The sequence below is a fragment of the Rhineura floridana genome, chromosome 3 (genome assembly GCF_030035675.1).
Source record: "Rhineura floridana isolate rRhiFlo1 chromosome 3, rRhiFlo1.hap2, whole genome shotgun sequence".
Classification (NCBI taxonomy): Eukaryota; Metazoa; Chordata; class Lepidosauria; order Squamata; family Rhineuridae; genus Rhineura; species Rhineura floridana.
Genome location: NC_084482.1, coordinates 60,254,170 through 60,280,599, shown reverse-complemented (window position 1 = coordinate 60,280,599; position 26,430 = coordinate 60,254,170). Strand labels below are relative to the sequence as shown.

General features: G+C 43.7%; 1 protein-coding gene across 2 annotated transcripts; it reads left to right on the top strand.

Moving 5' to 3' along the window:
* Window positions 1-4,201: 4,201 nt before the first annotated feature.
* SLC25A19 (solute carrier family 25 member 19) lies at window positions 4,202-25,081 on the top strand. Of its 2 annotated transcripts, XM_061616141.1 has the most exons (8): window positions 4,202-4,610; window positions 7,458-7,629; window positions 11,184-11,339; window positions 14,213-14,383; window positions 17,817-18,000; window positions 18,669-18,799; window positions 20,370-20,500; window positions 24,640-25,081. In XM_061616141.1, exons 2-8 carry the CDS (start codon window positions 7,498-7,500, stop codon window positions 24,695-24,697), a joined length of 963 nt encoding a protein of 320 aa, XP_061472125.1. In that variant the 5' UTR covers window positions 4,202-4,610; window positions 7,458-7,497; the 3' UTR covers window positions 24,698-25,081. The 2 variants fall into 2 exon arrangements, with proteins under 2 accessions (XP_061472125.1, XP_061472124.1); XM_061616140.1 differs by having other exon boundaries at window positions 20,370-25,081.
* The last annotated feature ends 1,349 nt before the right edge of the window (window positions 25,082-26,430 follow it).

The window sequence follows — 26,430 nt, the reverse complement described above, 5'->3', positions numbered from 1 at the left end:
ATGCAGAAACACTGAGGTGATATTTTAGCCAGGAACTTTACTCCTCACACTTAGTCACTATGCTACCTTGTTCATCCCCCTCTTCACCCCTTTTCTGTCTTACTTTGGAAGTAGTCCTTACTTCCTTATTCCTCAGGCCCAATTTGCTACAGTAGGTTTTACTTCATCAGGAATGAGTTGCACACTGTTCAGTAGCGTCGGAATAACAGTTATAAAGCTGACTGATTGATTCCACATAAATACCAACCACCACCACCCATGAGAGTATGCTGCTGTCATTAAAATGACCAACAGGGTCCAGTCACAAGCATAGGTAGTTTTATATTAAAAGAAATTGTTATGTGCCTTCAAGTCAATTATGACTTATGGCGACCCTATGAATTAGTGACCAACAGCATCTGTCATGAACCACCCTGTTCAGATCTTCTAAGTTCAGGTCTGTGGCTTCCTTTATGGAATCAATCCATCTCTTAGTTTTTCCCAGCATTATTGTCTTTTCTAGTGAATCATGTCTTCTCATGATGTGTCCAAAGTATGATAACCCCAGTTTCATCATTTTAGCTTCTAGTGATGGTTCTGGTTTAATTTGTTCTGACACCCAATTATTTCTCTGTTTTGCCTAGAATGCCCTCCCTTGTCCTTAACATGGCTGCAACCATATCTACTCAGAAGTAACTCCTATTGAGTTCTATGGGGCTTAGTTCCTTAATAAACATGCTTACAGTTGCTGCCTTCAGGGGCATCCATCTGTGCTCTCATCTAACATCTCTGCAACACTAAGCTCCTTTCTTCCAATAATGGCCTGGCCTGAGCGTACGTAAACCCTTCTTGCCAGAAGCAAGTAAGCTAGATTAAATGTTCCCTAAAGGCGTTGAACTGTGACCTGGCAGACCAGGGTTCGAATCCCCACACAGCCATGAAGCTCACTGGGTGACCTTGGGCAGTCACTGCCTCTCAGACTCAGAGGAAGGCAATAGTAAACCACCTCTGTCTGAATACTGCTTACCATGAAGACCCTATCTGGGATCAACTTGAAGGCAGTCCATTTCCATTTTGCATCACCATAAGCTTGTGAGAAAGAATGACCTTGTCACTTCAGATGGACCTAGGAACACCCTATTTTAGGTAAGATTTCTATTTTAATCTCCAGAGAAATTTTTTTGAATGGTATGCTCCAAGCAACTGTGGTTGATACAATGTATCATGTTTAATGATGTCACTAGGGCCCGTCCTGTGATGTCACTAGGGCCCGCCCCGTGATGTCACTAGGGCCCACCCTGTGACATCACCAGGGCCCACCCCTGTGACATCACCAGGGCCCGCCCCCATTTTCTCAGGTTTTTGGATGGTTCCGACCTGGCAACCCTAGAACTAGCAGGACAAGAGTTTTTTGTTAGGACCTGTTGCAGCTCAAGGGCTAAATTCTGATATGCGCAGATGAATTTGTTGTGGTAATCTCATTGCAAAATTCAAAGGCCCCGTCAGATCTAAGAAACTTAGTACTTGTCTCAGCTAGCTTGTTAGACCATCTGACTCTTTTATGGTCACCAGCAGACTTAAAATCTGCCGACCTTATTTATTAAATGAATAGCCATGATTCTAATTTTAAATTTCAAAAGGATAGATAAATGATCACTATCCTGCCATGGCTCAACTTTAAAAAAGATCAAGCTGCCCAGCAAATTACGTGAGGTTAGAACATAATCAATTGTGCTGGCACCACGTTCTGACCAGGAAGCAAATTCTCCAGGGGAATCACCATAAGACGCTCCATTGAGAATAAATAGGTCGAGCTTAGACGTAAACTGGGCTAAATGACCCCCCCCCCCATTTAGTTGGCTATCTTTAGAGTGGCAGGGGGAAAATGAAGATCCTGTCTCATGTATAGGGAGTACTGCATTAAAGTGGGAATACAAGACATCAGAAGGGCCTATTCTAGCATTGAAATCACCTGCCACTGCTACTAGAGCATTAGGAAACAGGAGGAAAAGGTTAGATAAATATTCTTCAAAGGTAGACCAGTTTTCACTTCTCATAGGTTGAGTTCCAGGAACAATGACTGAATTTTTACAATGCAAGTCAAGGCCCATCGAACACATGAGTCTAATTTAGTTACTGTGGCCTAAAGCTTTGTAGAGACCGGGAGAGCCAGGCCTCCTTTAGCTCTTCCCCGCCTTTCCCCTGCAGTTGTCTGGAGATTGTTTGTAACAAACTCATCTATCTCCACTGAGGTTCGCACTCAAGTCTGTCAGAGCAGAATTATATCAAATTTATCTATATACTCTTTAAAGAGAGGATTTGACTTCTTAGAGGCCCAGCCAGCAACGTTCCATGAATGGAGCTTAATAGCACCATGGTGTAGTAACTGCCAATAAGGGTAGGTCTTAAGTACTTCTTCACGTGGCAGGGGGTTAAAAGGGTCTTCAGATAAGTTGTTCCATTGTTGCTCTGAAGTTTTGAGCAACTGCTGGTGCTCTGTTGGGTTACATACTTCCTCAAAATTGCCATGCAAAAGTAAACAAAATGATAGGTGTGAGAGATAGGAGTTGGTTTTGTTTTTACTCTTAGTTAACATGCCCCCTTTAAGTTAAACAATACAAACAAGTGGAACTCTGGCAAAAAAGAGGGAAGTGTGAACTTCTGGGGCAGCTGAGAAGGAATTCTACAACTGCTGACTTCTGTTTTAGGCCTCCGTTAAACTGCAGGTCTGTAAGAAAATAAAAGTTCATATTTTCCTTAACTGGCGTGTAAGTCTTTCTCCCTAAGTACAGACCAGTTTAGGGTAGGAAACTTGCACGACTACCTGAAAGGTGCCTATCCACTCGCTGCAACAAATGGTACACATATTTCACATCATGCATAAAGGAGGTATGTGAACTGATTGGCCCTCCAGATGTTGATGAACTACAGCTCTCATCAGCTCAAGCAAGCATGACCCATGGTCAGGGAAGACGCGAGTTGTAGTTCATCAACATCTGGAGGATGAAAGGTTCCCCACACCTGGTAGATGGTAATGCAGATGTTACATATCATAATGTGCAGTTTAGCCTTTTCTGTGACAGGGCTAAGTCATGCCTACAAATTATGCATCAGAATTTAAGGAATATAATTTTTAAAAAAATTCAAAAGTTGAACAAATGGAAAGGGCATGCTTTCTCTGGGTTGCCATCTGAGCTAGGGCTGCACCTGCCCAAATATTAAACTACAAAAAACACTCCAATAAACACTGAGATTTGGATGTAAAAGCAGCCAATCATACAACTTCTCTATGTGAAGATGTATACTGTACCCTTAAGATAAAAATAATATAATCGGAAATAATTTTTGTTTCCAAGGAAACTTGAGTCCAGCGCTCTATGATTGCTAAAATATAAACATGTCCAGAATAAATTACTTTGCCTTGCCCCCCCCCCCCGAAGAGCTTGAGAAGGCTGGGATGCGTGCACACATTATTTCGTTTCCCATATATGCCTCTCTTGTGGCATAGTGGTTAAGGTGTTGGGCCTGGGAGACCAGGGTTCAAATCCCCACACAGCCATGAAGCTCACTGGGTGACCTTGGGCCGGTCACTGCCTCTCAGCCTCCGAGGGAGGCAATGGTAAACCTCCTCTGAATACGATTAAGAGAGCCAGTGTGGTGTAGTGGTTAAGGTGTTGGACTACGACCTGGGAGACCAGGGTTCGAATCCACATACAGCCATGAAGCTCACTGGGTGACCTTGGGCCAGTCATTGCCTCTCAGCCTCATGAAAACCCTATTCATAAGGTCGCCATAACTCAGAATCGACTTGAAGGCAGTACGGTTACATTTCATGCCATCAAGGGTTTCTGTTCCAACTAGTTGAGGATCACATTCTAAGCCATTCCACATCCGGCAAGGTTTAAATGTGACAGGACTGTATGGTACCAAGTGAGATTGTCCTTCCGCTCGCCCTCCGATCTAATCCCTCCGCCCCGCGGTCTCTCTCGGTAAAAAAGGACTCTTGGATATTGTAGTCCACTGCGGACTACATTTCCCAGAAGGCCAAGCGGCTGTCATTCCATGCGAGGGCAGCGTGAGACTGTCTTTCAGAACCCGCCGGGTCTTTGGGAGGAGCCAGCTTGTGTCGTTGTGTGGCCTGCTATTGGCAGTTGCCCTTCTTTGCCGCCGGGAGAATCAGCCCGAGTGGTAGCGAGGGTCAGCCTACTCAAGGCAGGTGGGGTACCAAGGTTGCTGAAATAACTAAAAACAAATTAGTTTCCAGGACTTAACATTTTCCTTGAAGCCATGTCCTCTAGCTTGGAAGCTCTTTTCCCCTAATCGCGGATACGTGAGCTCTGGTGGTAGTTCTTCAGTGGTGCTGGGAATGAAGTCTGAACATGCTCAGATGCACCTCCTCCTAACACAAGCACCGCACTGCTTTTTTTGGGTGTGTGTGTGTAACTTAACAAGTTTTAGATTTTGAAGACGGGCAGAGATAATCTCTAGAGAAACCTTATGGTTGCAAATCCTGTATTACTTTCTGTAACATTCTTGATTTCTACATTTCATTATATGGTGCATTAAGCAGATATTTGCTGGTCGGTTGGTGTGTTCTTCGGGAGATCTATCTCACACTGAAACAATGGCAGGTAATGTAACTGTAATCCTATAAACTCTTACCTGGAAGTAAATACCATTTAGTTCATCGGGGCTTAAATGTGAGTACACAAGGACAGGATTGCATTTTATCAGTTCAGGGGCTTAAATGTGCGTACACAAGGACAGGTTTGCATTTTATCAGTTCAGTCTTATCTATGTCTACTCAGAGATGTAAACTCCTTTGAGTTCCGTGAGACTTATTCTTGGGAAAGTGCATAGGACTGCAGCCTAAAACCCTTTGGATTCCTCAGTCAACTTGATTCTTAAAGTGTAATGTGTACTTCAGAGTGTGTGTGCCATCTTATGTGTGACAAGGAGATAGGATAGTGGCCCTATCCCATCTCTGGATTCCCCGAACATCCACACATGGCATAACGTTTAAATGAGGTTGTGCATAGGCTTGGTTTGTGCAAACCATAACCCTCAAAATGTGTATGTTGTTACTGTGCATTTTGAACCTCAAACATGCAGATCTTATTTAAATACTACATTTGATGTGTGGTCAACATGACACTATCCTACACCCACCCACCCCTTGGTACCCTGTATAGTACCCTATACTCTTTGAGCCCTGGTGTGGGTTTTCTAGAAAATGTTGACTTGGAAAAATTTTCAGAAAAAAATCAAGTGCTTTAAGTCGTTTGGAATTTGATTCATCATGTTTTGATTTATATTTAGTAAACAGAACTAAAAGTATGTCATCTTAATGTTATGTGGATTATACATATTTCAGGTTTTCCCCCCTAGAAGCCAAAAGTATCAGGTAAATGTCATAGGCTGCAATCCAATATACACTTTACCTGGGAGTAAGTCCCATTGAACCCAATGGAGCTTGCTTTTGAGTAGATATGTACTGGATTGCAGCCATAGTCAAACATGGTCAAACATAGTCAAATTTTAAACAAGTGTAAAATTATGCATATTGAAGCAAAAAATCTGAATTTCACATATACGCTCATGGGGTCTGAACTGGCGGTGACCGACCAGGAGAGAGACCTCGGGGTTATAGTGGACAGCACAATGAAAATGTCGACCCAGTGTGCGGCAGCTGTGAAAAAGGCAAATTCTATGCTAGCTATAATTAGGAAAGGTATTGAAAATAAAACAGCCAATATCATGATGCTGTTGTATAAATCTATGGTGCGGCCGCATTTGGAATACTGTGTACAGTTCTGGTTGCCTCATCTCAAAAAGGATATTATAGAGTTGGAAAAGGTTCAGAAGAGGGCAACCAGAATGATCAAGGGGATGGAGCGACTCCCTTACGAGGAAAGGTTGCAGCATTTGGGGCTTTTTAGTTTAGAGAAAAGGCGGGTCAGAGGAGACATGATAGAAGTGTATAAAATTATGCATGGCATTGAGAAAGTGGATAGAGAAAAGTTCTTCTCCCTCTCTCATAATACTAGAACTCGTGGACATTCAAAGAAGCTGAATGTTGGAAGATTCAGGACAGACAAAAGGAAGTACTTCTTTACTCAGCGCATAGTTAAACTATGGTATTTGCTCCCACAAGTTGCAGTAATGGCCACCAGCTTGGACGGCTTTAAAAGAAGATTAGACAAATTCATGGAGGACAGGGCTATCAATGGCTACTAGCCATGATGGCTGTGCTCTGCCACCCTAGTCAGAGGCAGCATGCTTCTGAAAACCAGTTGCCAGAAGCCTCAGGAGGGGAGAGTGTTCTTGCACTCGGGTCCTGCTTGCAGGCTTTCCCCGGGCACCTGGTTGGCCACTGTGAGAACAGGATGCTGGACTAGATGGGCCACTGGCCTGATCCAGCAGGCTCTTCTTATGTTCTTATACGAAAAGACTTTATCTGAAATTATTTTTATTGGAATACTTGCAAATATAAGACATGGCAACTCAGTGACATACACTTAAAACACTTTTTATCTTATTTTAAAACACCCTATTTTAAAATATTTATGTTGTTTTAATTTTATGTGGAAAAAAATTAAAACACTGAAACAGTTAACATACGAACTGTGGCATGTCCCACGTGCTGCGCACTGCGCATAAGATACAGTACATGCATCCTTGGGATAGATAGACATCTGAAAAAAGTGAACTACAGCTTTGAAATGGTCAAGTTTGATTTGTATTGTAGCCATTTGTTACTAATTCATTTTATGCAACAATGCATGGTTAGAAATGGAAACTTTTCTGCCTTAAGGTCTGATCTAATCAGCTGGAATTCTTTCCTTGTCCTCAGTGTCATCAATGTCTCTGTGCCATAACATGTGCCAGGGTCTATGGGACTTTTGGTCCCAGGTCTTCAGAAAAATCAATAACACCAGAAATCAAAATGTTACCTATCAACCAATCCTCGCTTTATTATATGTACTTAAAAATGAAACCAAGGATTTGTGTTATAAGGAGCTGTTTATTTTTCTATTAGTTGCAGTCAGGATGCTTATACCTTAACACTGGGAACATACCAGGAATCTAACAATAGATATGTAGCGGACTTTTGTCCTGCAACTTGTTTTCCTCAAAAAGTTAACAGCTAATGTTAAAGCACATAATAATAAACAAGATCAAGACAGTTTTCATGAAATATGGTACTGTTTTGTTTCATACATAGGAGGGAAAAAGAAATCCACCTGCCGCTCATGGAATTGCATGGAGAGGTTTGATATATCTGGATGTTAAGGCAGACTGTAGTACTCTCCCTCCTGGACTGGCTAGACTGATAGTCTTCGCTTGATTTTAAATTGCTCTTCATTGGGAAGAGGGTTAGGGGTTATGATGGTCAATATGTTGTTGCTGTAATGTTTTTGTATTTTCTTATTTGAAAAGCAGTAAACATAATTAAAAAAAAATGTCATTGTCAACAGGAGTGGATGGATATCAAGGCTACCCATAGACCCTGGCAGGATGGTTGGTTATGACCCGGATTCCGAGTGCTCGTCTCTTTCAACCATAGAAATAGCAGCAGCAGGATCTGCATCTGGGTTTGTCACTCGGTCAATGATCAGCCCCTTTGATGTCCTAAAGATCCGTTTTCAGGTACTCTGCAGTTCATGTAACAGTTACCAGCCTTTGGGAGAGGGTAGTAAGCTGCAAGTCTAAATAAACCCATAACCTTTTTTCCAGACTGGTTCTGCCTTCTGATAATAGTGCAACCCTGTGCATATCCACTCAGAAATAAATTCCATTTTGTCAAATGAAGCTTACTGTCAAGTATGTGTGTACAGCAGGGGTCACCAATGTGGTACCCATGGACATTCCCCTTGATGCTTGCCAAAGCCCTCTAGCCTTCCTGGTTTTTAAAAAAGATTTTTTTTATTCTTCCAGGTGACTAGGAGCACTTCAAAGCGAAGCTCTTGCCTTCAGCCGCCATTTCCCAGAATGCCTCTGGACCCCGAGGTATTCTTAGGAAATGAAGGTAGTGGGATGCAGCAGGTCATGCTTTGCTCTGCTGTGCTCTCAGAAAAAAAGGAAAAGGGGCCTTGACGCTGCCTGGCAAACGTGGGGTGGTGAGCAGTAGGAACGACAGGGAAAGCTGGGAGCCAATGGGGAGGCTTTTGCTCCAGTTTATGCCCATTGGGACTGGTTGGCAGGAGAACAAGAGTGGGCGGAGCCAGAGCCCATGAGAGGCACAGCCAAGTAATTCTAGTTTTGTCCCCATCCTCCTCCCTGAAGAGTTCTTCAAGGGCAACGCTGAGAGCCAGGATCAGCTTCTGGACTAGTAAAAAGTAAAAAAGGCAGATGGGGGATGGCTGAGGGCACACTTTGACTGAGGGGGCAGTGTCCCATTCATCATAATGGACCAGCTTCCACTGCTCCTTCCTCTTGTTTGCTGTCAGGCTTCAGCTCATCTGTGGGGCTTGGCCCCGATGGAGGGTAACAGGGGAATGATTTGCAGTAGCCATCATCTAGTAGTGTGGGGGGGGGTGTCTTCGCAGTGTGGCTCAGAATGGAGCTCTGCAGTATTCTCTCCCCCTCCCCCCTTCTTTCAATAGCTAAGGTTTGATGGGACTGACCAGGTGAGGACGGAGGGAAAAGGAGGCTGTTGTGTGGTGCTGCTGGAAGAAAGGGAGATAGGTGGCAGCAGTTGCAGCATTGTCAGAGTGTGTGTGGGAAGCCCCTGGAAAGGGAGGGGGTAGCGAGGACGAGCAAGGAAAGATCCTTCCCATGCGCTTGTTAGTGGCCTAGTTGTATGCAGCTGCTGCTGCTGCTGCTCTCCTTTTTGCTTTTGTTGCACCAGCAGCTGTGGTGGCTTCTTTGAGAGATGCTGGACAAATGACATCCTAGGCAAGAAGGAGGAGGCGAGGTTTAGGAATATAAGGCATGGGGCTTGTTGATCTTGGCAAGCTGCATTGAAAAATAATGGAATTGAGAGGGGTGGGGTATGTGAGAGAGAAGATGGGATGGACAGAGCAAGGCTATATAGGCAGTAGTGTAGCAACAAATTCAGAAGTACAGGGTCCTTTCATAATAGTCGCTCCACACCCCTTCACAGTAATGCTTCCGTTTCCACTCCCTTGATCTCCCTGTCATCTCACGAGTCCAGACTCTACTGTAACAAACATATCTAGAAGCCGATCATCATGAAAAGGGAGGCTGTGTGTTAGCTACTGAGAAGACTCTTCTCAGTGGCTGACTCATCTCCTTCCCCTCTGAATGGCTCATACATGGGGACCTGGCTGGAACTCTGCTCCCAAAAAAGTAATGGGTCTACGACACCCCCCCCACAACCCTGGACAACTACACCCCTGTATATAGGTTTACTCATAAGTACGTTTTACTAATTGCAATGAGACTTGCTGTCATGTGAGCAGGTATAGGATTGCAGCCATAAAAGGGAATGGGGGGTTGATGAAGGCAGAAATTGATTGGTAGTAGTGAAGGGGGCTTGAAATAGAGAAGGTGGGGTGAGAGAGGGAGTAACTGAGTTAGTTGTGGATAGGTCTCTGAGGATAAGATTATCTTTTATCTAGCCAAGTTATCCTATACCAATCATCCAGTTTTATTCTATTCCTTTTATTGCATAGTTTTGTTACAGTAATTTAGATTTTCTCATATAGTTGTAGAAGTGTTTGTAAGTGCTTGGGGTTTTCAGTTATATTTGTGGTTTTATATGTAGGGGGAAAGGAGGGGTGTAATATCTATGGCAGAGCCATAGCTTCAGCTAGTGCAAAACGCAGCAGCCAGACTGCTGACGAGGACCAGCCGGTCAGCGCATATAACACCTGTTCTGGCCCGTTTGCACTGGCTACCTATTTGCTTCCGAGCCAGATTCAAGGTGCTGGTTTTGACCTATAAAGCCTTACACGGCGTGGGACCGCAGTATCTTGTGGAACGCCTCTCCCGCTATGAACCGACCCGGTCACTTCGCTCAGCGTCTAAGGCCCTCCTCCGGGTACCAACCCATCGGGAAGCCCGGAGGACAGTTACTCGATCTAGGGCCTTTTCTGTAGTGGCCCCCGAATTGTGGAATAGCCTCCCCGAAGAAATACGCCTGGCGCCGACGCTTCTATCTTTTCGGCGCCAGGTTAAGACCTGGCTATGCTCCCAGGCATTTTAAAGCGTTTAATGTTACAATTTTAAATCTCTTTGTTTCAGTTTATTTATTGTGATATTTTGTATTTCTGTACTTTTAATCTTTTGTACACCGCCCAGAGAGCTATTCGCTATGGGCGGTTTAAAAATGAAATAAAATAAATAAATAAATAAATACCTTGATCCAGACCAGGATTCCAGAATGCTCTGGGCCAGACATAGGCTAGTCCACCCCAGGACTTACAGAGAGTTCTGGAATGAAGAACAGCAGTCTGTATGTAACTGGGAGCAAGATACACTGAAATAAACCTCTGCATTTAACAACCATAGCCTTAGTCCAGGTTCTTATTTCTAAGAGACCTAGGTCTCTGGACTCATCATCTATATTGGGTCAAATAATATGATTTGGCCTTTGGGAGTAGACCCAACCTCTACTTTGTACTCAGTTTTTTTCTTTTTGACAAGTTGCTTGTTCTTTGTGACTAACCAGGCCCCATTTTGTGGTGGTGTCCATGGCAGTTCTTCACATTTCCAAATGTGCCCACAGGCCCCCAAAGATGGGGGACCCCTGGTGTCTGGGGATGCAACCTTGCTTTCCTTTTTTCCTGTACCATTCTTGAGGATTTAATCCTGCATAGTACATAAAGCAGCCTTTCCCAACCTTTGGGTCCCCAGATGTTGCTGGACCACAGTTCCCATCATTCCTTACCACTGGCCATGCTGGCTGGGGCTGATGGGAGTTGTAGTCCAACAACATCTGGAGACCCAAAGGTTGGGAAAGGCTGATGTAGAGTGATGTCCTACCCTACTTTGATTGCTTTCCAGCACAAACCTGTGCATGTTTAAGAGGAAGGAAGTTCCATTGAATTCAGTGTGACTTCCTCCCAAATGTATATAGGACTGCAGCCTTAGTAAGACACATGTTTGTTGGGCCAGAAACATGACGTTGATTTGTTTTGGGTCTTCAATTCTTGCTCAAGGGCTGAAGCAGTTTACTGTGCAAACATTAAAATGGAAAGCTAACTCTTTCCATTCTAACTCTTTCTGTTCTCTTTCAGCTTCAGATAGAGACATTTTCTCCCAGAAACCCACAGGCTAAGTATCATGGTATCTGGCAGGCCATTTGCAAGATTTTCCAGGAGGAAGGGCCATCAGCTTTCTGGAAGGGCCATGTTCCAGCTCAACTCCTCTCAGTCACTTTTGGGGCTGTTCAGGTAAGAACTGGGAAATGTTTTGGGTTGACATCTTCTCCAGTGGCTTCCTCAATAAGCTTATTTTGTTATAGCTGCCTTTTGCTTATCTCTCCCAAGTACTGATTTCACTTTTCTAAGGGTCGGTTTGCCAGAGCTAGAATGTTGACTCAAGATGTTTGAGCTCAAGTGGCGGGTGGGGGAACCATGTATAGCAAAGAATGTGCTCTCTTGTCATCTGGGCTTCTTTTGTACTTTCTGACCATGGGCAAAGCAGTTATAACACTATTGTGTAGAAGGAATCATGAAAAATGGAAATGGACTGCCTTCAAGTTGATTCCAACTTATGGCGACCCTATGAATAGGGTTTTCATGGTAAGTGGTTTTCAGAGGGGGTTTACCATTGCCTTCATCTGAGGCTGAGAGGCAGTGACTGGCCCAAGGTCACCCAGTGAGCTTCATGGCTCTGTGGGGATTCGAACCATGGTCTCCCAGGTCGTAGTTCAACACTCTAACCACTACGCCACACTGGCTCTCTCCCAGAAGGAATCATAAGGATCAGTTAATTCAAACTCCTCATACTTTCAGGGTAGTATCCATGCAGCACTCGTGCAAGAATGCTTATGCAATGGGAATTCCCCATTCCAGCCCCCTACAGCTCTCCAAAAGCTTCTCTTGAGGGTTAGGAAATCCTCTGCTTGATTTTTCTCCAATTCCGTGTGTTCCACTATAGTCCTGTCCCCCCATCCCAGGCTTTCTTAAAATAACGTTTTATTGATTTTTTTGCATGTGCAAAGTTTCAAGAAACAATAATGCAAACAGTCAGCCACCCTTCCTCTGATAATTTAATCCACGTTGTGTCCAGGCAAATGATGAACAATCGAAGATGTCATCCCTTCTTACATAAAGCAGATGCATGCACTTACTTATGGATATATCCGCCAACATACATACAAAGGGCAATATTCAGCTAAATAATTGTGTGAGAGTAGGGATTACCGCTAGCACAACAAAACTCCCCCATCACCACCATGCATGTCCTATGTTATCCCCAAATCTGCTCCAGAGGGTTGGAGGAAACCCCAGAACAGATTTAGGGAGTGCATGGGGGGGAGGAGAGGGAGAGAATGTTTATTTATTTATTGTATTTATATACCACCCCATAGCCGAAACTCTCTGAGCAGTTTACAGTATGTTCCGTTGTACAAGGAGAAATATCTGCCTTAGCACCACATTGAATATGACCCGAAAAGTAAGTAAATAAAGGAAGAGGGCAAAGAGGTTGAGAGGAAAGGGGTTTGGGAAAGGGGTGCCAGTGCCTTAGCTAGTGAGTTAGATATAAAAGTACTACCAACTAATTACCCTATTGTTCTAGGAATTGAGACATTTTCCCAACACATCTTTGTGACAAAATGCATTTTTCCCCTTCCAACAGTTAATAAGAGACAGTAAGTAAGTCTTCAACCCATTCCTCTTCATGAGGAGGTATAGAAGGCCCAGGCCGTTCATGAAGATCCCCTGACAATCAGGAGAGGCTTTTCAGGAGGTTGCAGTGGGGTGGAGAGGTGATGAAAATTACCCTTGCATGAGCTTTGCATTGGATGCAACCCTTGGGTCCTGTGGCTATATGGTGGTTTGGCACTCTGGCTGTGCTGTTGCTCTGATCTTTCCACTCTTCTCCCTTGGCTGCTGCAGTGTGAAAAGAGGAGGAACAGCCTGGATGCTGTACCATCTCGTTGGTTAGCATGCAGATGGACTTGCTGCTGGGCTCTAGAGTTCCTCTGTACTGCTTGATGATAAAGGAGTGCAAACAATGGTGCAGTTAGATAATTTTGGAGTCTGGACTTAATAAACCTATACTTCCTCCCCACCCCTTCCTTTAGGTGGCAATGTATCTAAGCTTGTTTCATCCCTTCCCATCACCATCACAGAAAAACATATATGATGTAACCTGATCCTGTGCAAATGTACTCACAATGAAGTTCCAATGTGTCCAGTAGAGCTTATAGATCTTATTCCAAAGTTAAGTGAATAAGATTCCATCTAAGAAACCCTGAGCTCTCGCAGACAGAAAGAGATGGGAGATGACAGACTAGAGAGAGAAAAAACTCACAAAGCCAGGCAGGTAGAAGTTTCTCCCTCTCCCATCACGCTTTACAATCGCTATATTCCCAGTGTGATAGAGCAAAAAACTACTGTTTGCCAAGGCAACCCTGACAGATAAAAAAGAGAGATACACAGCATGTTCAGTTTTTTGTTTTAGCCTCACTTAACTAATCATGACACCATCATAACTACAGGATTAACGTGGGCTTTGCGTCTTCAGACCCAATGCTAAAAACACATGCAGGTTGCAGAGTGCAGCCTGGATAAGCTTCCAGCCCCACCCACCCCGCCCCCACATTTGCAGAGGTCACTTGCACAACTTCACTGAAAATTGCCAGGAACTAGGGTTAACGGAAAATTCAGGGGCACAGTAGGTGGTGGTCCTGGGAACCAAGAAAAGACTGAAACAACCCAATTGTGGAAAAACTGCATAACCTACCCAGGGAATCCAGTGTCCAGCTGTGGTAGCTGGGTTGCAGTCTGGTGGTGGTGATGATACACAAGACATGTTGGTCCAAAATGTTACTCCTGTTCAGCTGCTTGTGCTGCTTCCGCCACCATCTCATGTGGGATGCAGCTAAAGTGGCATTAGAGCAAATGCATCTTTGAACCGCTTGTATTAAACAGAGATAATTTTTTTTAACAAAAATGTTTTTGTGACGTGTGCGAGGTGTACGGCCGGGATGGAGTGGAGGTGATAGGCGATAAGTTCCATCCTCTGCTATGTGGTGACAATTGCCTTTCTTGCCTAACCCAATTGTGTATATCTCTGGTTGTCTTTTCTATGCAAGTTCGTCAGCTTTGAATTTCTGACGAAGTTGGTGCACCACGGCACAACGTACCACGCCCGTGACTTCACAGTGCACTTTCTTTGTGGTGGGCTGTCTGCTTGTGCTGCCACTGTGACGGTTCAACCCCTTGACACGCTGCGTACCCGCTTGGCTGCCCAAGGTGAACCAAAGGTAAGAGATGTGTGAGAAGCCCCCAAGTCTGACTCCTCTACTGTGTGGCTACTTGACTGCCTTTCCAGTTAGTTCTGCTCCCACCAAGTTAGGCATTGTCCATACAGTGGTCTTGGAAGAGCACTGGGATTCTTGTATTTAATACATTAGTATGTAAGTGCTGAGCACAACACAAAAATTGCACCTTTCCTGTTGGAGAAGTTTCTGTGTAGCTGTGATAGGGGGAGGTGTCAAGGGCTGACAAAGGAATGGCCCTGGGGGATAGGGATGGGATCTGTTGGCCAGTGCAGGTTCGAAAGCATTCTGTAACAGGCTGGTATCAGTTCAGTTTTGTTCTTTGTCTGCTAGCTGCTGCTTTTACCGATCTGGAGTTTTTCCCTCACAAAAAATTATTGGTATTAATATGGATATGTTGAAAGGAAATAGCAATGTTTTGAAAGGAAATGTCAATAAATGAAAGGAAATATCGATAAAATTATCATTCTTAATATTGCTATTTTAGAGGTATTGATATTTTTGAAAATAGCCTCAGAAAATTGCTACATAAAACAATGATAGCGAATAAGTGAGTTAATGGAAAATTCACTGCCAAATCCAAACTGAATGGAATTCTAGCACATCCCTGCTGGGGGAGTCAGCCAAGGTGAGATTAGGTTGGTTCAGGGAAAGCTCTGTTAGAGGACTGGGTCTTGAGGAGAGCTTTGAAAACATAACAGGGAAGCAGCCTGAACAGAGTAAGGGAGAGCTGTTTCAAGGGCAGGTAGCAGAATAACAGGATCAGGAACTGAAGAATGAGACAAAGGATAAACAAGAGTTGAAGGGTGTAAGGAAAAACCTTAAAATGGCTTAAGATGAGGTTTTCTAATAGAACAATCTCATGCCATATAAGCCTGCCCGCTCATCTAATTTTGGAGAGGCACTCCTTCTGAGTTGTGTTTGAATTAGAGTCCATTTGCTTGAGGGGAAGAGCAGGGTCACACTCGCTGACCCCCCCCCTTGCCATGGCCCTGCTGCCATCTGCCACACTTTGGGGAGTGGAAGGTCTGAAGAAGTAGAGAGCCTGCTATATGCATGTGGCCTGCCTGTGTGTGATTTAGAACCCTAATTTGCACAGGGCTCTAAATTACATGTGGAGCCCACGCATGAAGAGCAGGGTCCCCACTTCAGATCATTTGTCCAACCACATATGAATGACAGGGTGAAGAGGCAGCAGGGGACCGAGACAGCACGCATAGCCCCACTTTTCACCTTTAACTGTGACACACAATGCCTGAAAAAGGATTGCCATCTTACCCAGCCTCTCAACTGGCTTCCCTTAGGCAGCACTGAGTAACCATGGAGAGCACCATTGATTGCCTTTCTGCTCTCTTCTGGAGCCAGTGGGGTAATTCCCGCAGGCACACTAGATTCTCATACAGCCTGCCTAAACAGCCCTCAAAAGCAACCATTGCTGTGTTACAAGGTCAGAGTGGGAGAAAAACTTTCAGGACGATTGAGCTGTAAAATGAGCTAGAAGGAATTAATCCATCTCAAGAGCCATTTTCAGAAGGACTTTCTCCTTCTGAAAAATGTTCAGGCTGGGACTAGACCTTGCTTGCTTTAAAAATAATTTTCTTTTTTACAGTAACTCTAGGGTTTTTAAGTCTGTGATTTTATATATATTAGTGAATAGGTTACAGCAATTTCTGATTTTGTTCTAATCTTATTCTAAACAGGGTAGACCCATTTTATATAAAACTAGACTAAGAGAAATGATTCAACTAGTTTCCTTTTTAAAGTGCTTATAATAAGCAGATCTGTTTCATGTTTTTGATAAGGTGGTGGCTTTTCCAGTAAGAACTGTTTTATAGAACCTTGTATTTGTCAGTTTTCCAGTTGTGGTTTATTGTGGCTTGCTGTAACACAGATGCTTTATAAGAAAAATTATGCAAACAGCTCAGGATTCAATTCTACTCTTCATAAAAAATGAAAAAGTAGGAAGTGGGGGTTGAGTGGGAATTGAATTATTACCATCAATTCCCTTGGTCTGAGGCTTGGTTTGCTCTTTGACCCAGAGAGAGCTGTGTTACATAGATCTGAAGTCTTATGCATGGATTCTCTGATTGTTCCATGGCTGGGCTCATCTGCTTGTCTTATGTTGTTCTTGCTTTTGGCTTGTGATACAGCTGGAGAGTGTTATACTCACTGGAAAGCCAGTCTCACTGAAATCAGTGGCACTTATTTCTCAGTAAGCACCATGACTAGAATTAGCCTGTATTGTTGTTCCTCATGGATAAATGCAACAAAAAATGAGGGGGTGGAGGGCAAAGCATGCATAAACCTGTAGGATATACTGTAGCTTTTGGCAAATATTTTATCTCTGGACCTGCCTCAGTTCTTTTGGGGGTTAGGACCCCTATATCTTTGGGCCTATGGGAATAGGAGGCAGATGGCATAGTATGTGTGGAAGATGTTTGCTCTGCCTGTCAATCAGAAATAAAATGTTCTTTTTAGAGCCAATGCTGGGCATGTTCAGAGACACAGTAATACCTCAATTAAGGAATCCTCCAGGAAGGAAGCTCCTTTTAATAAAGGCTTTTTTAAAGGTGAAACTGACCAGCTTTGCTTTGTTATGGATAAACTTTCAAGGCTGTGCCTTTGCTTTAAGGTGAAACTGACAAGTCTGTCTTTGCTTTGCTATCAGTAAACTGATAAGCCCCTGCCTTTACTTTGCTAGGGTGAAACTGATAAGCCTGTGTGTGTGCTTTGCATTAAAGAGATCTCTTGCTTTCTCCCAGGGCTGGAGAGGGAAGGATCCAATATGATTCACAGAAGGAGGGGATGGGGAGGGGAGGTGTGCCGGGTAGTCATCCTTTAAAGCCACTGTTGAAGCTGCCCCCACCATCTGTGAGTGGGTACCTCTGATACCAAGCTTTTTCAAAGCTGGGAGCTTTTTCAAATAGTATAACTTCCCCACATTTGCAAAGTGCGGAATTAGTATTAGTAATCGGTGACCTCCCCCCAACACATACCTAAATTGTGGACCCAGGGAACCTTCCTTCTGTCTCAAGAAACTGAAGCTTCTGGATTTAGAATAAGTTGTGCAAGTTAGTAGTTTATGGACATTGGCTTTTTATGGAAATATGCTCAATTTGCATGATAAATACTTCTGTCTTACTCTTTATAGAATTTAGGACTTATAGGTGCAAGGTTTAGTATGCTGCTTGCAAAGTCAGGTCAAGAGGATAAGGTAGAAAGATATGGCTGGAAATTTTAAGGTTTCCATAGATTGCTATGTGGGATATGTCCAGAAGTTCCACTCCCTTAGTTCTTGAGTTTTTTGTGGGCACTGCTTAAACCTGACTAATGCACTGATGCATGTAGAGCAATAAACATCACAGGCCTCTGTTGACTGGCCACATAAGGAAACATACTCACCAGTGACTTGTTTTAGATTTACAGGAACCTTCGCCATGCTATAGTAAGTGTGTACCAGAAAGAAGGGCTGCTGAGTTTTTATAAGGGGCTCACCCCTACCATCATTGCCATTGTCCCCTATGCTGGCTTCCAGTTTTCATTCTATAGTTTCCTGAAGAAAGTGTATGACTGGATCATTCCAAGTGAAGAAATGAAAACAGGTTAGTCCTGGGGATGGGAAAAGTGTTAGGTGAACTATCTGTGCTTCTGTGGAAACTCCTGCCCCCCCACCCCCCCACCTACCCACACATTGGTGCATTCTGTCACTGAGTAGTACATAGCTGTGCTTAGAGTGTTATTGTAGGGGCCCCTGCCGTCACTGCATGGTGAAAGTGCTTTGGGGTGGTATTCAACTAAATAGTTGTGCTAGCACAAGGATTAGTGCTACTGCAATAGGATTCCTCCCCTCCTGCCACACCATCCTCAAATCTACTGCGGAGAGTTGAGGGAATGCTCAGAACAGATTTAGGGGCCACATGGGGGGAGGAGAGAGGGTAAATGTTGTGTTGCGCAAGGAGAAATCTTTGCACTTTGCATTCCTCCTGGGACGAAGGGCGGGATATAAATTTAATAAAATAAAAAAATAAATAAGCAGTCTGCTTAATGTTGAACACAACCCTTTATAAATAATTAAGGATAATAACATTGGAAGCCTTTAATAAAAGTAACTCCCCTGTAATTCATTCCTGTCCTATGCCATCCAGTCTTCTGCTGTTACGTTTTCAAGTGCTGCAATAGCTTTCCTAATTAGGTGTTGTTTTCCTTGCCAAATAGTTAAGTTTACAGTTCTGAGACAAGTCGCTCACCTCCCAACTTCTCTGATTTTCAGGTAATGTTAAAAACTTTGTGTGCGGCAGCTGTGCTGGAGTCCTCAGCAAGACCTTCACTTATCCTTTTGACTTGTTCAAGAAAAGGCTGCAGGTGGCTGGCTTTGAGGAAGCCAGGGCAGCATTTGGGCAGGTGAGAGACATTTCAAATTGCAGGGACCTTTCTTTGTCTCTGCTGCCTCCTTGGTGTGTCTAATATAGACTACAAATTATCTATACCAGCTATGTAAATAGGATGTAAAATCTGAAATAACCTTGTCTTAATTATAAAAGGATGACCTATAACAGATCTTCTGAGTCATCCTGTGACACAAGCAGAGTGTGGTACTAAAAATAAAAATCCCACTGCTCTTTTGGGATGTAAGAACAAAATGGATTCATTGTAAATCTGGCTGGAAAATTGGTCTTATCCTCACTGGTCGAAAAAAGAGGGGAGGGAGCCCCAGAATGACAATAAAGGACGTGTGGAAATGTCAAAATGGTTTATTTACAAACATATATCTTAAAAAGTCTTTGTAAAAAGCCCAACGCGTTTCGGCTATCAGTGTGCAGCCTTCATCAGGGGCTAAGAAAAACAAACATAAAATAATATTACAGTATATTCTTGCTACAATATATATATCTTTTATACAGCAGTGATATGAACTTTATGGAAATTACAATCAATTTTTTTACTCACGTACCAATTACAGATTATCTCGATAAGATTCTTTTTAAAGTATTCTCAGAAAAGTGTTGTAGTCAGTGTTCCATTTATCTAGGCAAATCCTGCGAGAATGTTTTGACATTTCCACACATCCTTTTTTGTCATTCTGGGCCTCCCTCCCCTCTCTTTTCGAGCTTTGTTGGATGACCTCCACCTTTTTACCTCAGTTTCTAATCCTCACTGACCAGAGAACTATGTGACCAATAGTATACCCAGTAGATTTGTTACTTTTAAAGATTATTTTTCCCCTGACTGGCTGTTTCTTCACCTTCTTTTATAGGCAGTGTGCTTGTGTAGGTCAGTAAAACCCCCACTTGTGCTGGATGAAGCAAAATGAAGATTCACACACCATAACTCCATTCAGGCCACCTTTCAAACTGGCTTGGAGCATCAGAAACAAGCAGGCATGAGCCTTGGACTTGGATGCTCCCTCCTCCCCTTCCCTCCTCCTTAATGCATAAAGGATAGAGAATTAAAGCTTCCATTCACAATCAGGTCCTGGCTTGACATCCTAATCTGTTAATTTATGGTTTGTACAAACCATGGTTTCCAGTATTTGTATAAAATGGGAAGCTATGGTCTGTTACAAACTGTAAATGGAAGATTTAAATCTCCTCCCCTTGTGCATGAAGAAGGAGGAAGTGCGTAAGTAGGATCACCACAGCACGTGCGTGTAATGACAACCATGGCTTTTCATTACATCTAAATTAGGCCAGTTTGATCACCCTCTTTATTTCATGAGACAATAGTACATGGTCACCCCCACCCTTTGCAACAAAGCCACATTATCTGTGCTATGTGTTGGGCTGCATTTTAAAGCCACATTTACCAAATTTGCCGGTCCATGGTGATTGTTCCCTGAATCTTGTACCATGGATGTTAAATGACATCTTCCTGCTTCATTTACTCATTTTCCCTCTGCAGGAAAATATATGCATACATTTTCCTAGAAGGACTGATTTTTCTGCCGTGCCTCACTCCTCTCTCCTTTCCACAGGTGCGGACGTACAGCGGCCTAGTAGACTGTGCCCAACAGATTGCACGGGAGGAGGGAGCCAAGGGTTTCTTCAAGGGCCTCTCCCCAAGCTTGCTGAAGGCTGCCTTTGCAACGGGCTTCACCTTTTTCTGGTATGAGCTCTTCTGTAGCTTCCTGCATACCCTGAAGGACTCCAGTGGGTCAAAAAAGCAGGAAGGCTGATGTGAGCAAGAGGTGCTCTCTGCAGTGACTGTTGCAGAAACGTGATTCTGTCAGTCATGTAATTGTATTTGGGGGGTGGGGTATGTGTGGAGGGCTTTGCAGAGTGGGGGTAGTTGTCTCTTTGCCAAAGCCCAGAAAGCGCCTTACTGCTATGTTAGGCCTAAACAAAAGGAGCTGGCCTTCTGCAGTTTCTGTCAAGGGCATTACAGGCCTGCCCTCTCTGCCTACAGCTGCAATACTGCACACTTCCTGTCATGCCTCCCATGGAGCTGGCATTAACTCTGGGAGGCGGTCTACCAGTATCACTATTGAAGCCCTCCCACTTTAGCTAGGTTTCCTCAAATAATGGGGCATGTTCTTGCCCTACTGGCAAATCTCTTTCTGTTTTTCCATCCTCTCATGATTCAGGTTGCTTTAAATCAACCCCTAGCTGAATTGCGCACATCCTCTTAAACTCTCTCGGGACACAGGCTGCCCCCAGGTGCCCCTGCAGTTGACTTAGTCACCAGACAGGTTTCTCCATCATTGCCATTTTGCAGTGTTTATGGTAAACCAGAGCTATGGCAAACGTTGCTACAGGCATTCTCTTTGTAGTGTTGATGGGGTAGCTGTTGGCTACATGGATGCTTCAGCACAGGAAGCAAAACTGCCAATACAGTCTGGTTCATTAGGACCAGTGAGAAACTGCCCCACCGACCTCAGTCTGCCCTCAGCCAGCCCACACCTGCTTGCCTTCTTGCTTACAACCAGTTCGGGGGGTGGCACTGCCTTGTCAGCTTCTTCCTCCTTAGTCTCGGTGTTGCCACTGGCAACTCAGCAGGGAGGAGGAGGATGGGGACAAAACTAGAATTAGTTGGCTCTGCCTGTCACTGGTTCTGGCTCCGCCTACTGTTGGGCCTCTCTGCCTTCTGCCCTACCAGTCCTAATGGGCACCAGCCAGCATTGGAACTGCTGCAGCCTGTCATCAGTCCCTGACTGTCTTTGCCTCTTGCGAGAAGTCTTAGAGGCCATCATGATAATGTCAAAGTGCTTTATCAGTGATGGAACAAAATGCATAAAAATAAAAAAGTAACATAGTCCAAACCAAGGGAGGCCTGCAGAGTTGTCTCAAGGAACATCCAGCTGGCAATTCTGAAGAAGAGTGGATGTGCATCCACTGCCGACCAGTCTTCTGTGCCAGCAGTTCTATTGGTGCTAGTGTTTCCCATATATGCACATATTTTTATCACCCACCCAAACTGCTGATGTGGCCAGTATAGTTTTGCAGTGAGCCCACAAACAAGGTACCAATTTTTTTCTTTTTTGCAGACCTGACTCCTGCACTTTTACTTTAATGCACAAGTGCTGAACCTAAAAATGTGGGAAGTTGCCTTCTGGACATAACCTAAGTCTTTTAGTTTAGAACAATAATGAAGAAAATGCCTGGTGACACTAATATTAGCCAATTTTTATTGTGTGTTTGATCAATATTTTCATGACTGCTCTAAAATAAATTTTATCTCCTAGCAGATCATCTCAAGCACAGGTTTTTAGCACAAGTAAAATAGCTACTTTCTAGCAGGCTACCCCAATCTAATATTTAGCAAACAAAGAGCTAAACTAAACTGGACCATTTGTCTGGTTGAACTTGCCTAGTCTTATAAATGAAGAGACTGGCAAGGAAACCCAACGTGGAAACAGGTCCGTGCAATTCTATACATGTAAACTTGGAAGTAGGTCCCACTATGTTCAGTGGGATTTGCTCCAGGTAACTGTATTTAGGACTACAGCCTTAGAGTACATCCAGAGTACTGGGATGTTGAAGATTGGTGCTGTACTCTTGAAGGAGAGAATCCATTTGCTGATCTGTTGGTAATTTTATTGGTCTGCTGGTGGCTGCTCTGTATTCTTCATTAAATATATAGTAGCATTTAGGCATATTGATTTGCTTTAAAGCTCTATTTTTATAAACTGAATGTACTAATTCATTTTGCTTGCTGTGAAAGGATACAGGGTCAGGGGCAAGAAGCGTTTTTGTTTGTTTTAGTTTAGGCACCTGTCTGTAACAAGACACTGTAACAGGGCTGGCTAACATGTGGTCCTTCAGATATTGTCATCCCTGACTATCAGCTATGCTGACCGAAGCTGATGGGAGTTTGAGTCTGGCAGCATCTGGAGGATCATAGGTTAGCCACCCTGTGCTACAGTATAAGCGGAACGGGCACTACAGAAGCCTGCCTCAGCAGTTTGGGAAAGGGAGAGAAAAATGTCCCTGCAGCCTCACAAATTAGGAGCTGGCTAGACTGGGGTCTGATGCAAACCACCCGGCCCTTGTGTCAGGTAGACTTTCCATCCTGTCATCTCCTCTCACAATGGGGGCCTCTCATGTTCATCCACGCCGCCAACTTAAAGAAGACAGTGGATGAAAATGTGCTCATGTTCCTATCTGCTGAGGTGCAAGATAGATGTAAGCAAGACAAAGATTTAAAAATAAAGAGTGTTTATTTTCACTGGCATATTAAACAAACTCTCATACAATCTTCAGAGCTAACAGGATGGATCAGTAAAGCTGTTTTTGTATCGCTTAGGAGGACAGAAGTTAGAAATGGGAATGGTTGTTTCAGTCACCTACTTTTTGGCTACTAGAAGGGATTCTTTCTCATTATTTCTGTTGTTTATTTTTCATTTATTTCCAGCAACTGTTTGTTAGAGAGTTTGGCTGTACAACCTTTGAGTTACATTCACCAAGAACAAAGGTTGTTTTTACTTCCTGAAATGTTTACATTGGGCAGGCTGATTCTGTCACTAGCTGCCCATGCACCCTTTTGCTATCAAAGATCTGGGCTGGCAAGTTGACTCAAGCTCCTTTGTAACACTCGCTCAGGGAGGAACAAGTTGTTATAGGTCAAATAAGGGGATTGGGAACACATAATGGTAATGTGGGAAGTAGCATTTGCAGAGGAGTGTCAGAGGGTGGAAGATGTTTAACCCTTCTGCCTCCCTGCTGATTCTCCCCCCCCCCAGAAGCTTTTTTTCATTTCTCTCCCACCTCCAGGCAAGCTCTGAGATTGGAAATAACACTCACAGAAATATTTGCCTAATGGGAGAAGTTGCATGGGAGAGAATTGGTGGAGGGAAGGTGAGCCACCACCAGCACTGCTCACTGGTTGTCCCATGCAGCTGTTACCCCCCCCCCCCGCCTCATACATTGCCTTGTCAACATGCAGTATCATGCAGTTTTGCTTCAGTGTGGCTTTGGATGCTAATGAAGAAGCCAGCCAAAAATCACAGTTACTTTTGCCTTCAGATGGTGTCATTTCTTGTAATGTTAAGGGGAACTTGCACATTTCCCCCCATATTCAAATGCTTAGGCTTCTGAATATGGAGATGCATGCATATTCCCATGCTCTGTGGTCAGATGCGCCAGCTGCCTTTGCATCAAAGATTTGCACAACTGACCATAGGGTACTTCAGTAATATCCAAAAACACTGTTATAGTTCTGATGTGGCAAAAGCAATCTCAGTAAGGAGGTTCTGAAGGGCCATTTGGTTCAGTGGCCAATGTGTATCTCTAGGGCAGCCTTTCCCAACCAGTGTGCTTCCAGATGTTGTTGGACCACAATTCCCATCCCTCCTGACCATTGGCAATGCTGGCTGATGGGTGTTGTGGGCCAACAACATCTGGAGGCACACTGGTTGGGAAAGGCTGCTCTAGGGTTCATGAATATGAGGGTTCTATCCTGAAGTAATCCTGTGTCCTGCAGCTCATCCTCCAAACCACTTGATGATATAGGCTAATTTTAATCTTGTGCCTTATCCCACCACCATTTTAATATGCACTTTACTATGCTGAGCCCTAAAGTCCAGCCGTTTATTGATGCCATAGCCTCAAGAGCTCAGCTCCCCCTCAAAAAAGGAAAATAAGTTGAAAGCTGGAGACATGGGCACCTGTCCTGTTAAGAATTCTGCTTGAAGTATCTCTAATGCATGCAGAGACAGTATGTTGACTTCCAATAGATGATATGGGGCGATATTCAGCTACAAGGTTGTGATACCACAATGGGATTTTCCCCCTCTCCTCCCTGTGCAGGATTGGACTATCCCCAAATCTTCTCTGGAGGGATGGGAAAACCCCAGAATATATTTAGAGGGCACACGGGGGCAAGGAAGAGATGGAAGATCATTCCATTGCACAAGGAGAAATCCTTGAGCTGACAGAACAAGCCGCTTAACGCTATGTTGAATACAACCCACGATCTTGAGTTGCAAATCTAGGATTGTACATCTCAGAATGCTTGCGGACTGAGCTCTGTGTTTGTGCATGCAGGTGCACAAGACACAAATGTTTCAGGATCAATTATTGAGAAGTGTTTTTCCCCCCAACTCCTGTTGTTACATCAAAACTTAATATATTACATTTGTATTATTCATATATATTTTTTCAAGATCAGGACTATTAGGATTTGGATCAGCCTCAGTTTTTCATCCTGTATGGAGCATGTGCTGCTCTTTGAAGAAAGATAATAAATATATTTGACATAAATCTGTCCAGCTACTTTTTGTGTGTGACTACTATCAATCATCTCTTGTTTTAAGAAGTCCAGTAAAGAAGCACCTTGCTAGCATTTTTTTCCTTCTCACTGCTCATAACCTGGCTTTGGAAGGACTAGGCCACTCACAGGTATTCTGAAACGAAAGGTTGATTTATACACACAAGTATATTTTAGAAGCTGCACAATCAATATGTGCTGTATTTTGGGAATCCATTACTAAATACAAAGTGTATCACATGACATGTCCTTGGTAATTCAGAATTAGAGTGTAGATTGGACAAAAATAGCCCAGGCTCTACTTTTTAATAGCAACTTAATGCAGGAATAAGCAGATGAAGCTCTTCACAGCATTGAGATGAATGTTATTACTGGCTGCGATCTGCACAACAAGCTGCTGTTAAAACTGCACACAGAGGCAGGGAATGCTTAAAAAGCACCTCCAGGGTGCGGTGAAAATAACAGCACTAGTTAGGTGATAATTAGTTGGATTCCCGTAGAAACAGAATATCATGTGACAGTCGTTTAAAAAAATATTTTTGTTCTAAGAAATAACAAAGCATCAAAATTTATACCCTTCCCCTATAGGAGTTTGAAATACATAACTTTAAAACTCTGCATTTAACGTGGCAATAGTTGATTTGTTTCAAAGTTCACAGTTGAATTCAAAAGGGAGTGCTGTTGTCACACAGAAGCGGAACAGTGCTATGCTCACTTTTTTTTGTCTTGCAAGCTGTGGTGTCTTAATTAGATCAGCATAAGCTGGGTCAGTCCAGGAGGGATGAAGTGCTATTAAAACAACAGATGGCTGACCTAATTAGAGCAGACAGTAGTACTGGGTGATTTTACCCCCGCTGTCAAAAACAAGGCCTAAGTGCTATCCAGCAAGGCAGAACTTATGCTGTTTTCATGTCAAGTGTTTTGCTCATGGGAAGGTTGTTGACAGAATAAGTTGGAAGCGATCTCAAGTAGCCTAAACAGTGTGCTCTCCATTGGAGGTAAGTTGACTAATGCATGGGATGGGCGTGGCTAATGGGTGAAGGAACCTGTTTCCTTTTGGCAGTGTGTGCTATAAGGAAGCAAAGCATCTGCTGCCGAAGTTAAGGGACAAAGTACTGCTGGTTCACGAAGGTAAGTGTGAGCATATAGTCTTTCAACTGTTTTTGCCCTTTATGAGCAGAGATGGAGAATCTGTGGCCCTCCCAATGTTATTGGACTCCAACTCTCATCAGTCCTAGCCAGGATGACCACTGGTCAGGGAGTCTGAGAGTTATAGCCCAACAGCATCAGGAGGATGACAGGTTCCCCATCCCTGATTTTGAGCACAAGGC

Bases quoted from the DNA above. Each gene is read 5' to 3' on its own strand.
- SLC25A19 (XM_061616140.1), top strand. From the start codon at position 7,498: ATGGTTGGTTATGACCCGGATTCCGAGTGCTCGTCTCTTTCAACCATA. The intron at 7,630-11,183 runs GTACTCTGCAGT...GTTCTCTTTCAG, and splicing joins TCCTAAAGATCCGTTTTCAG to CTTCAGATAGAGACATTTTC. The intron at 18,800-20,369 runs GTGAGAGACATT...TCCTTTCCACAG, and splicing joins CCAGGGCAGCATTTGGGCAG to GTGCGGACGTACAGCGGCCT.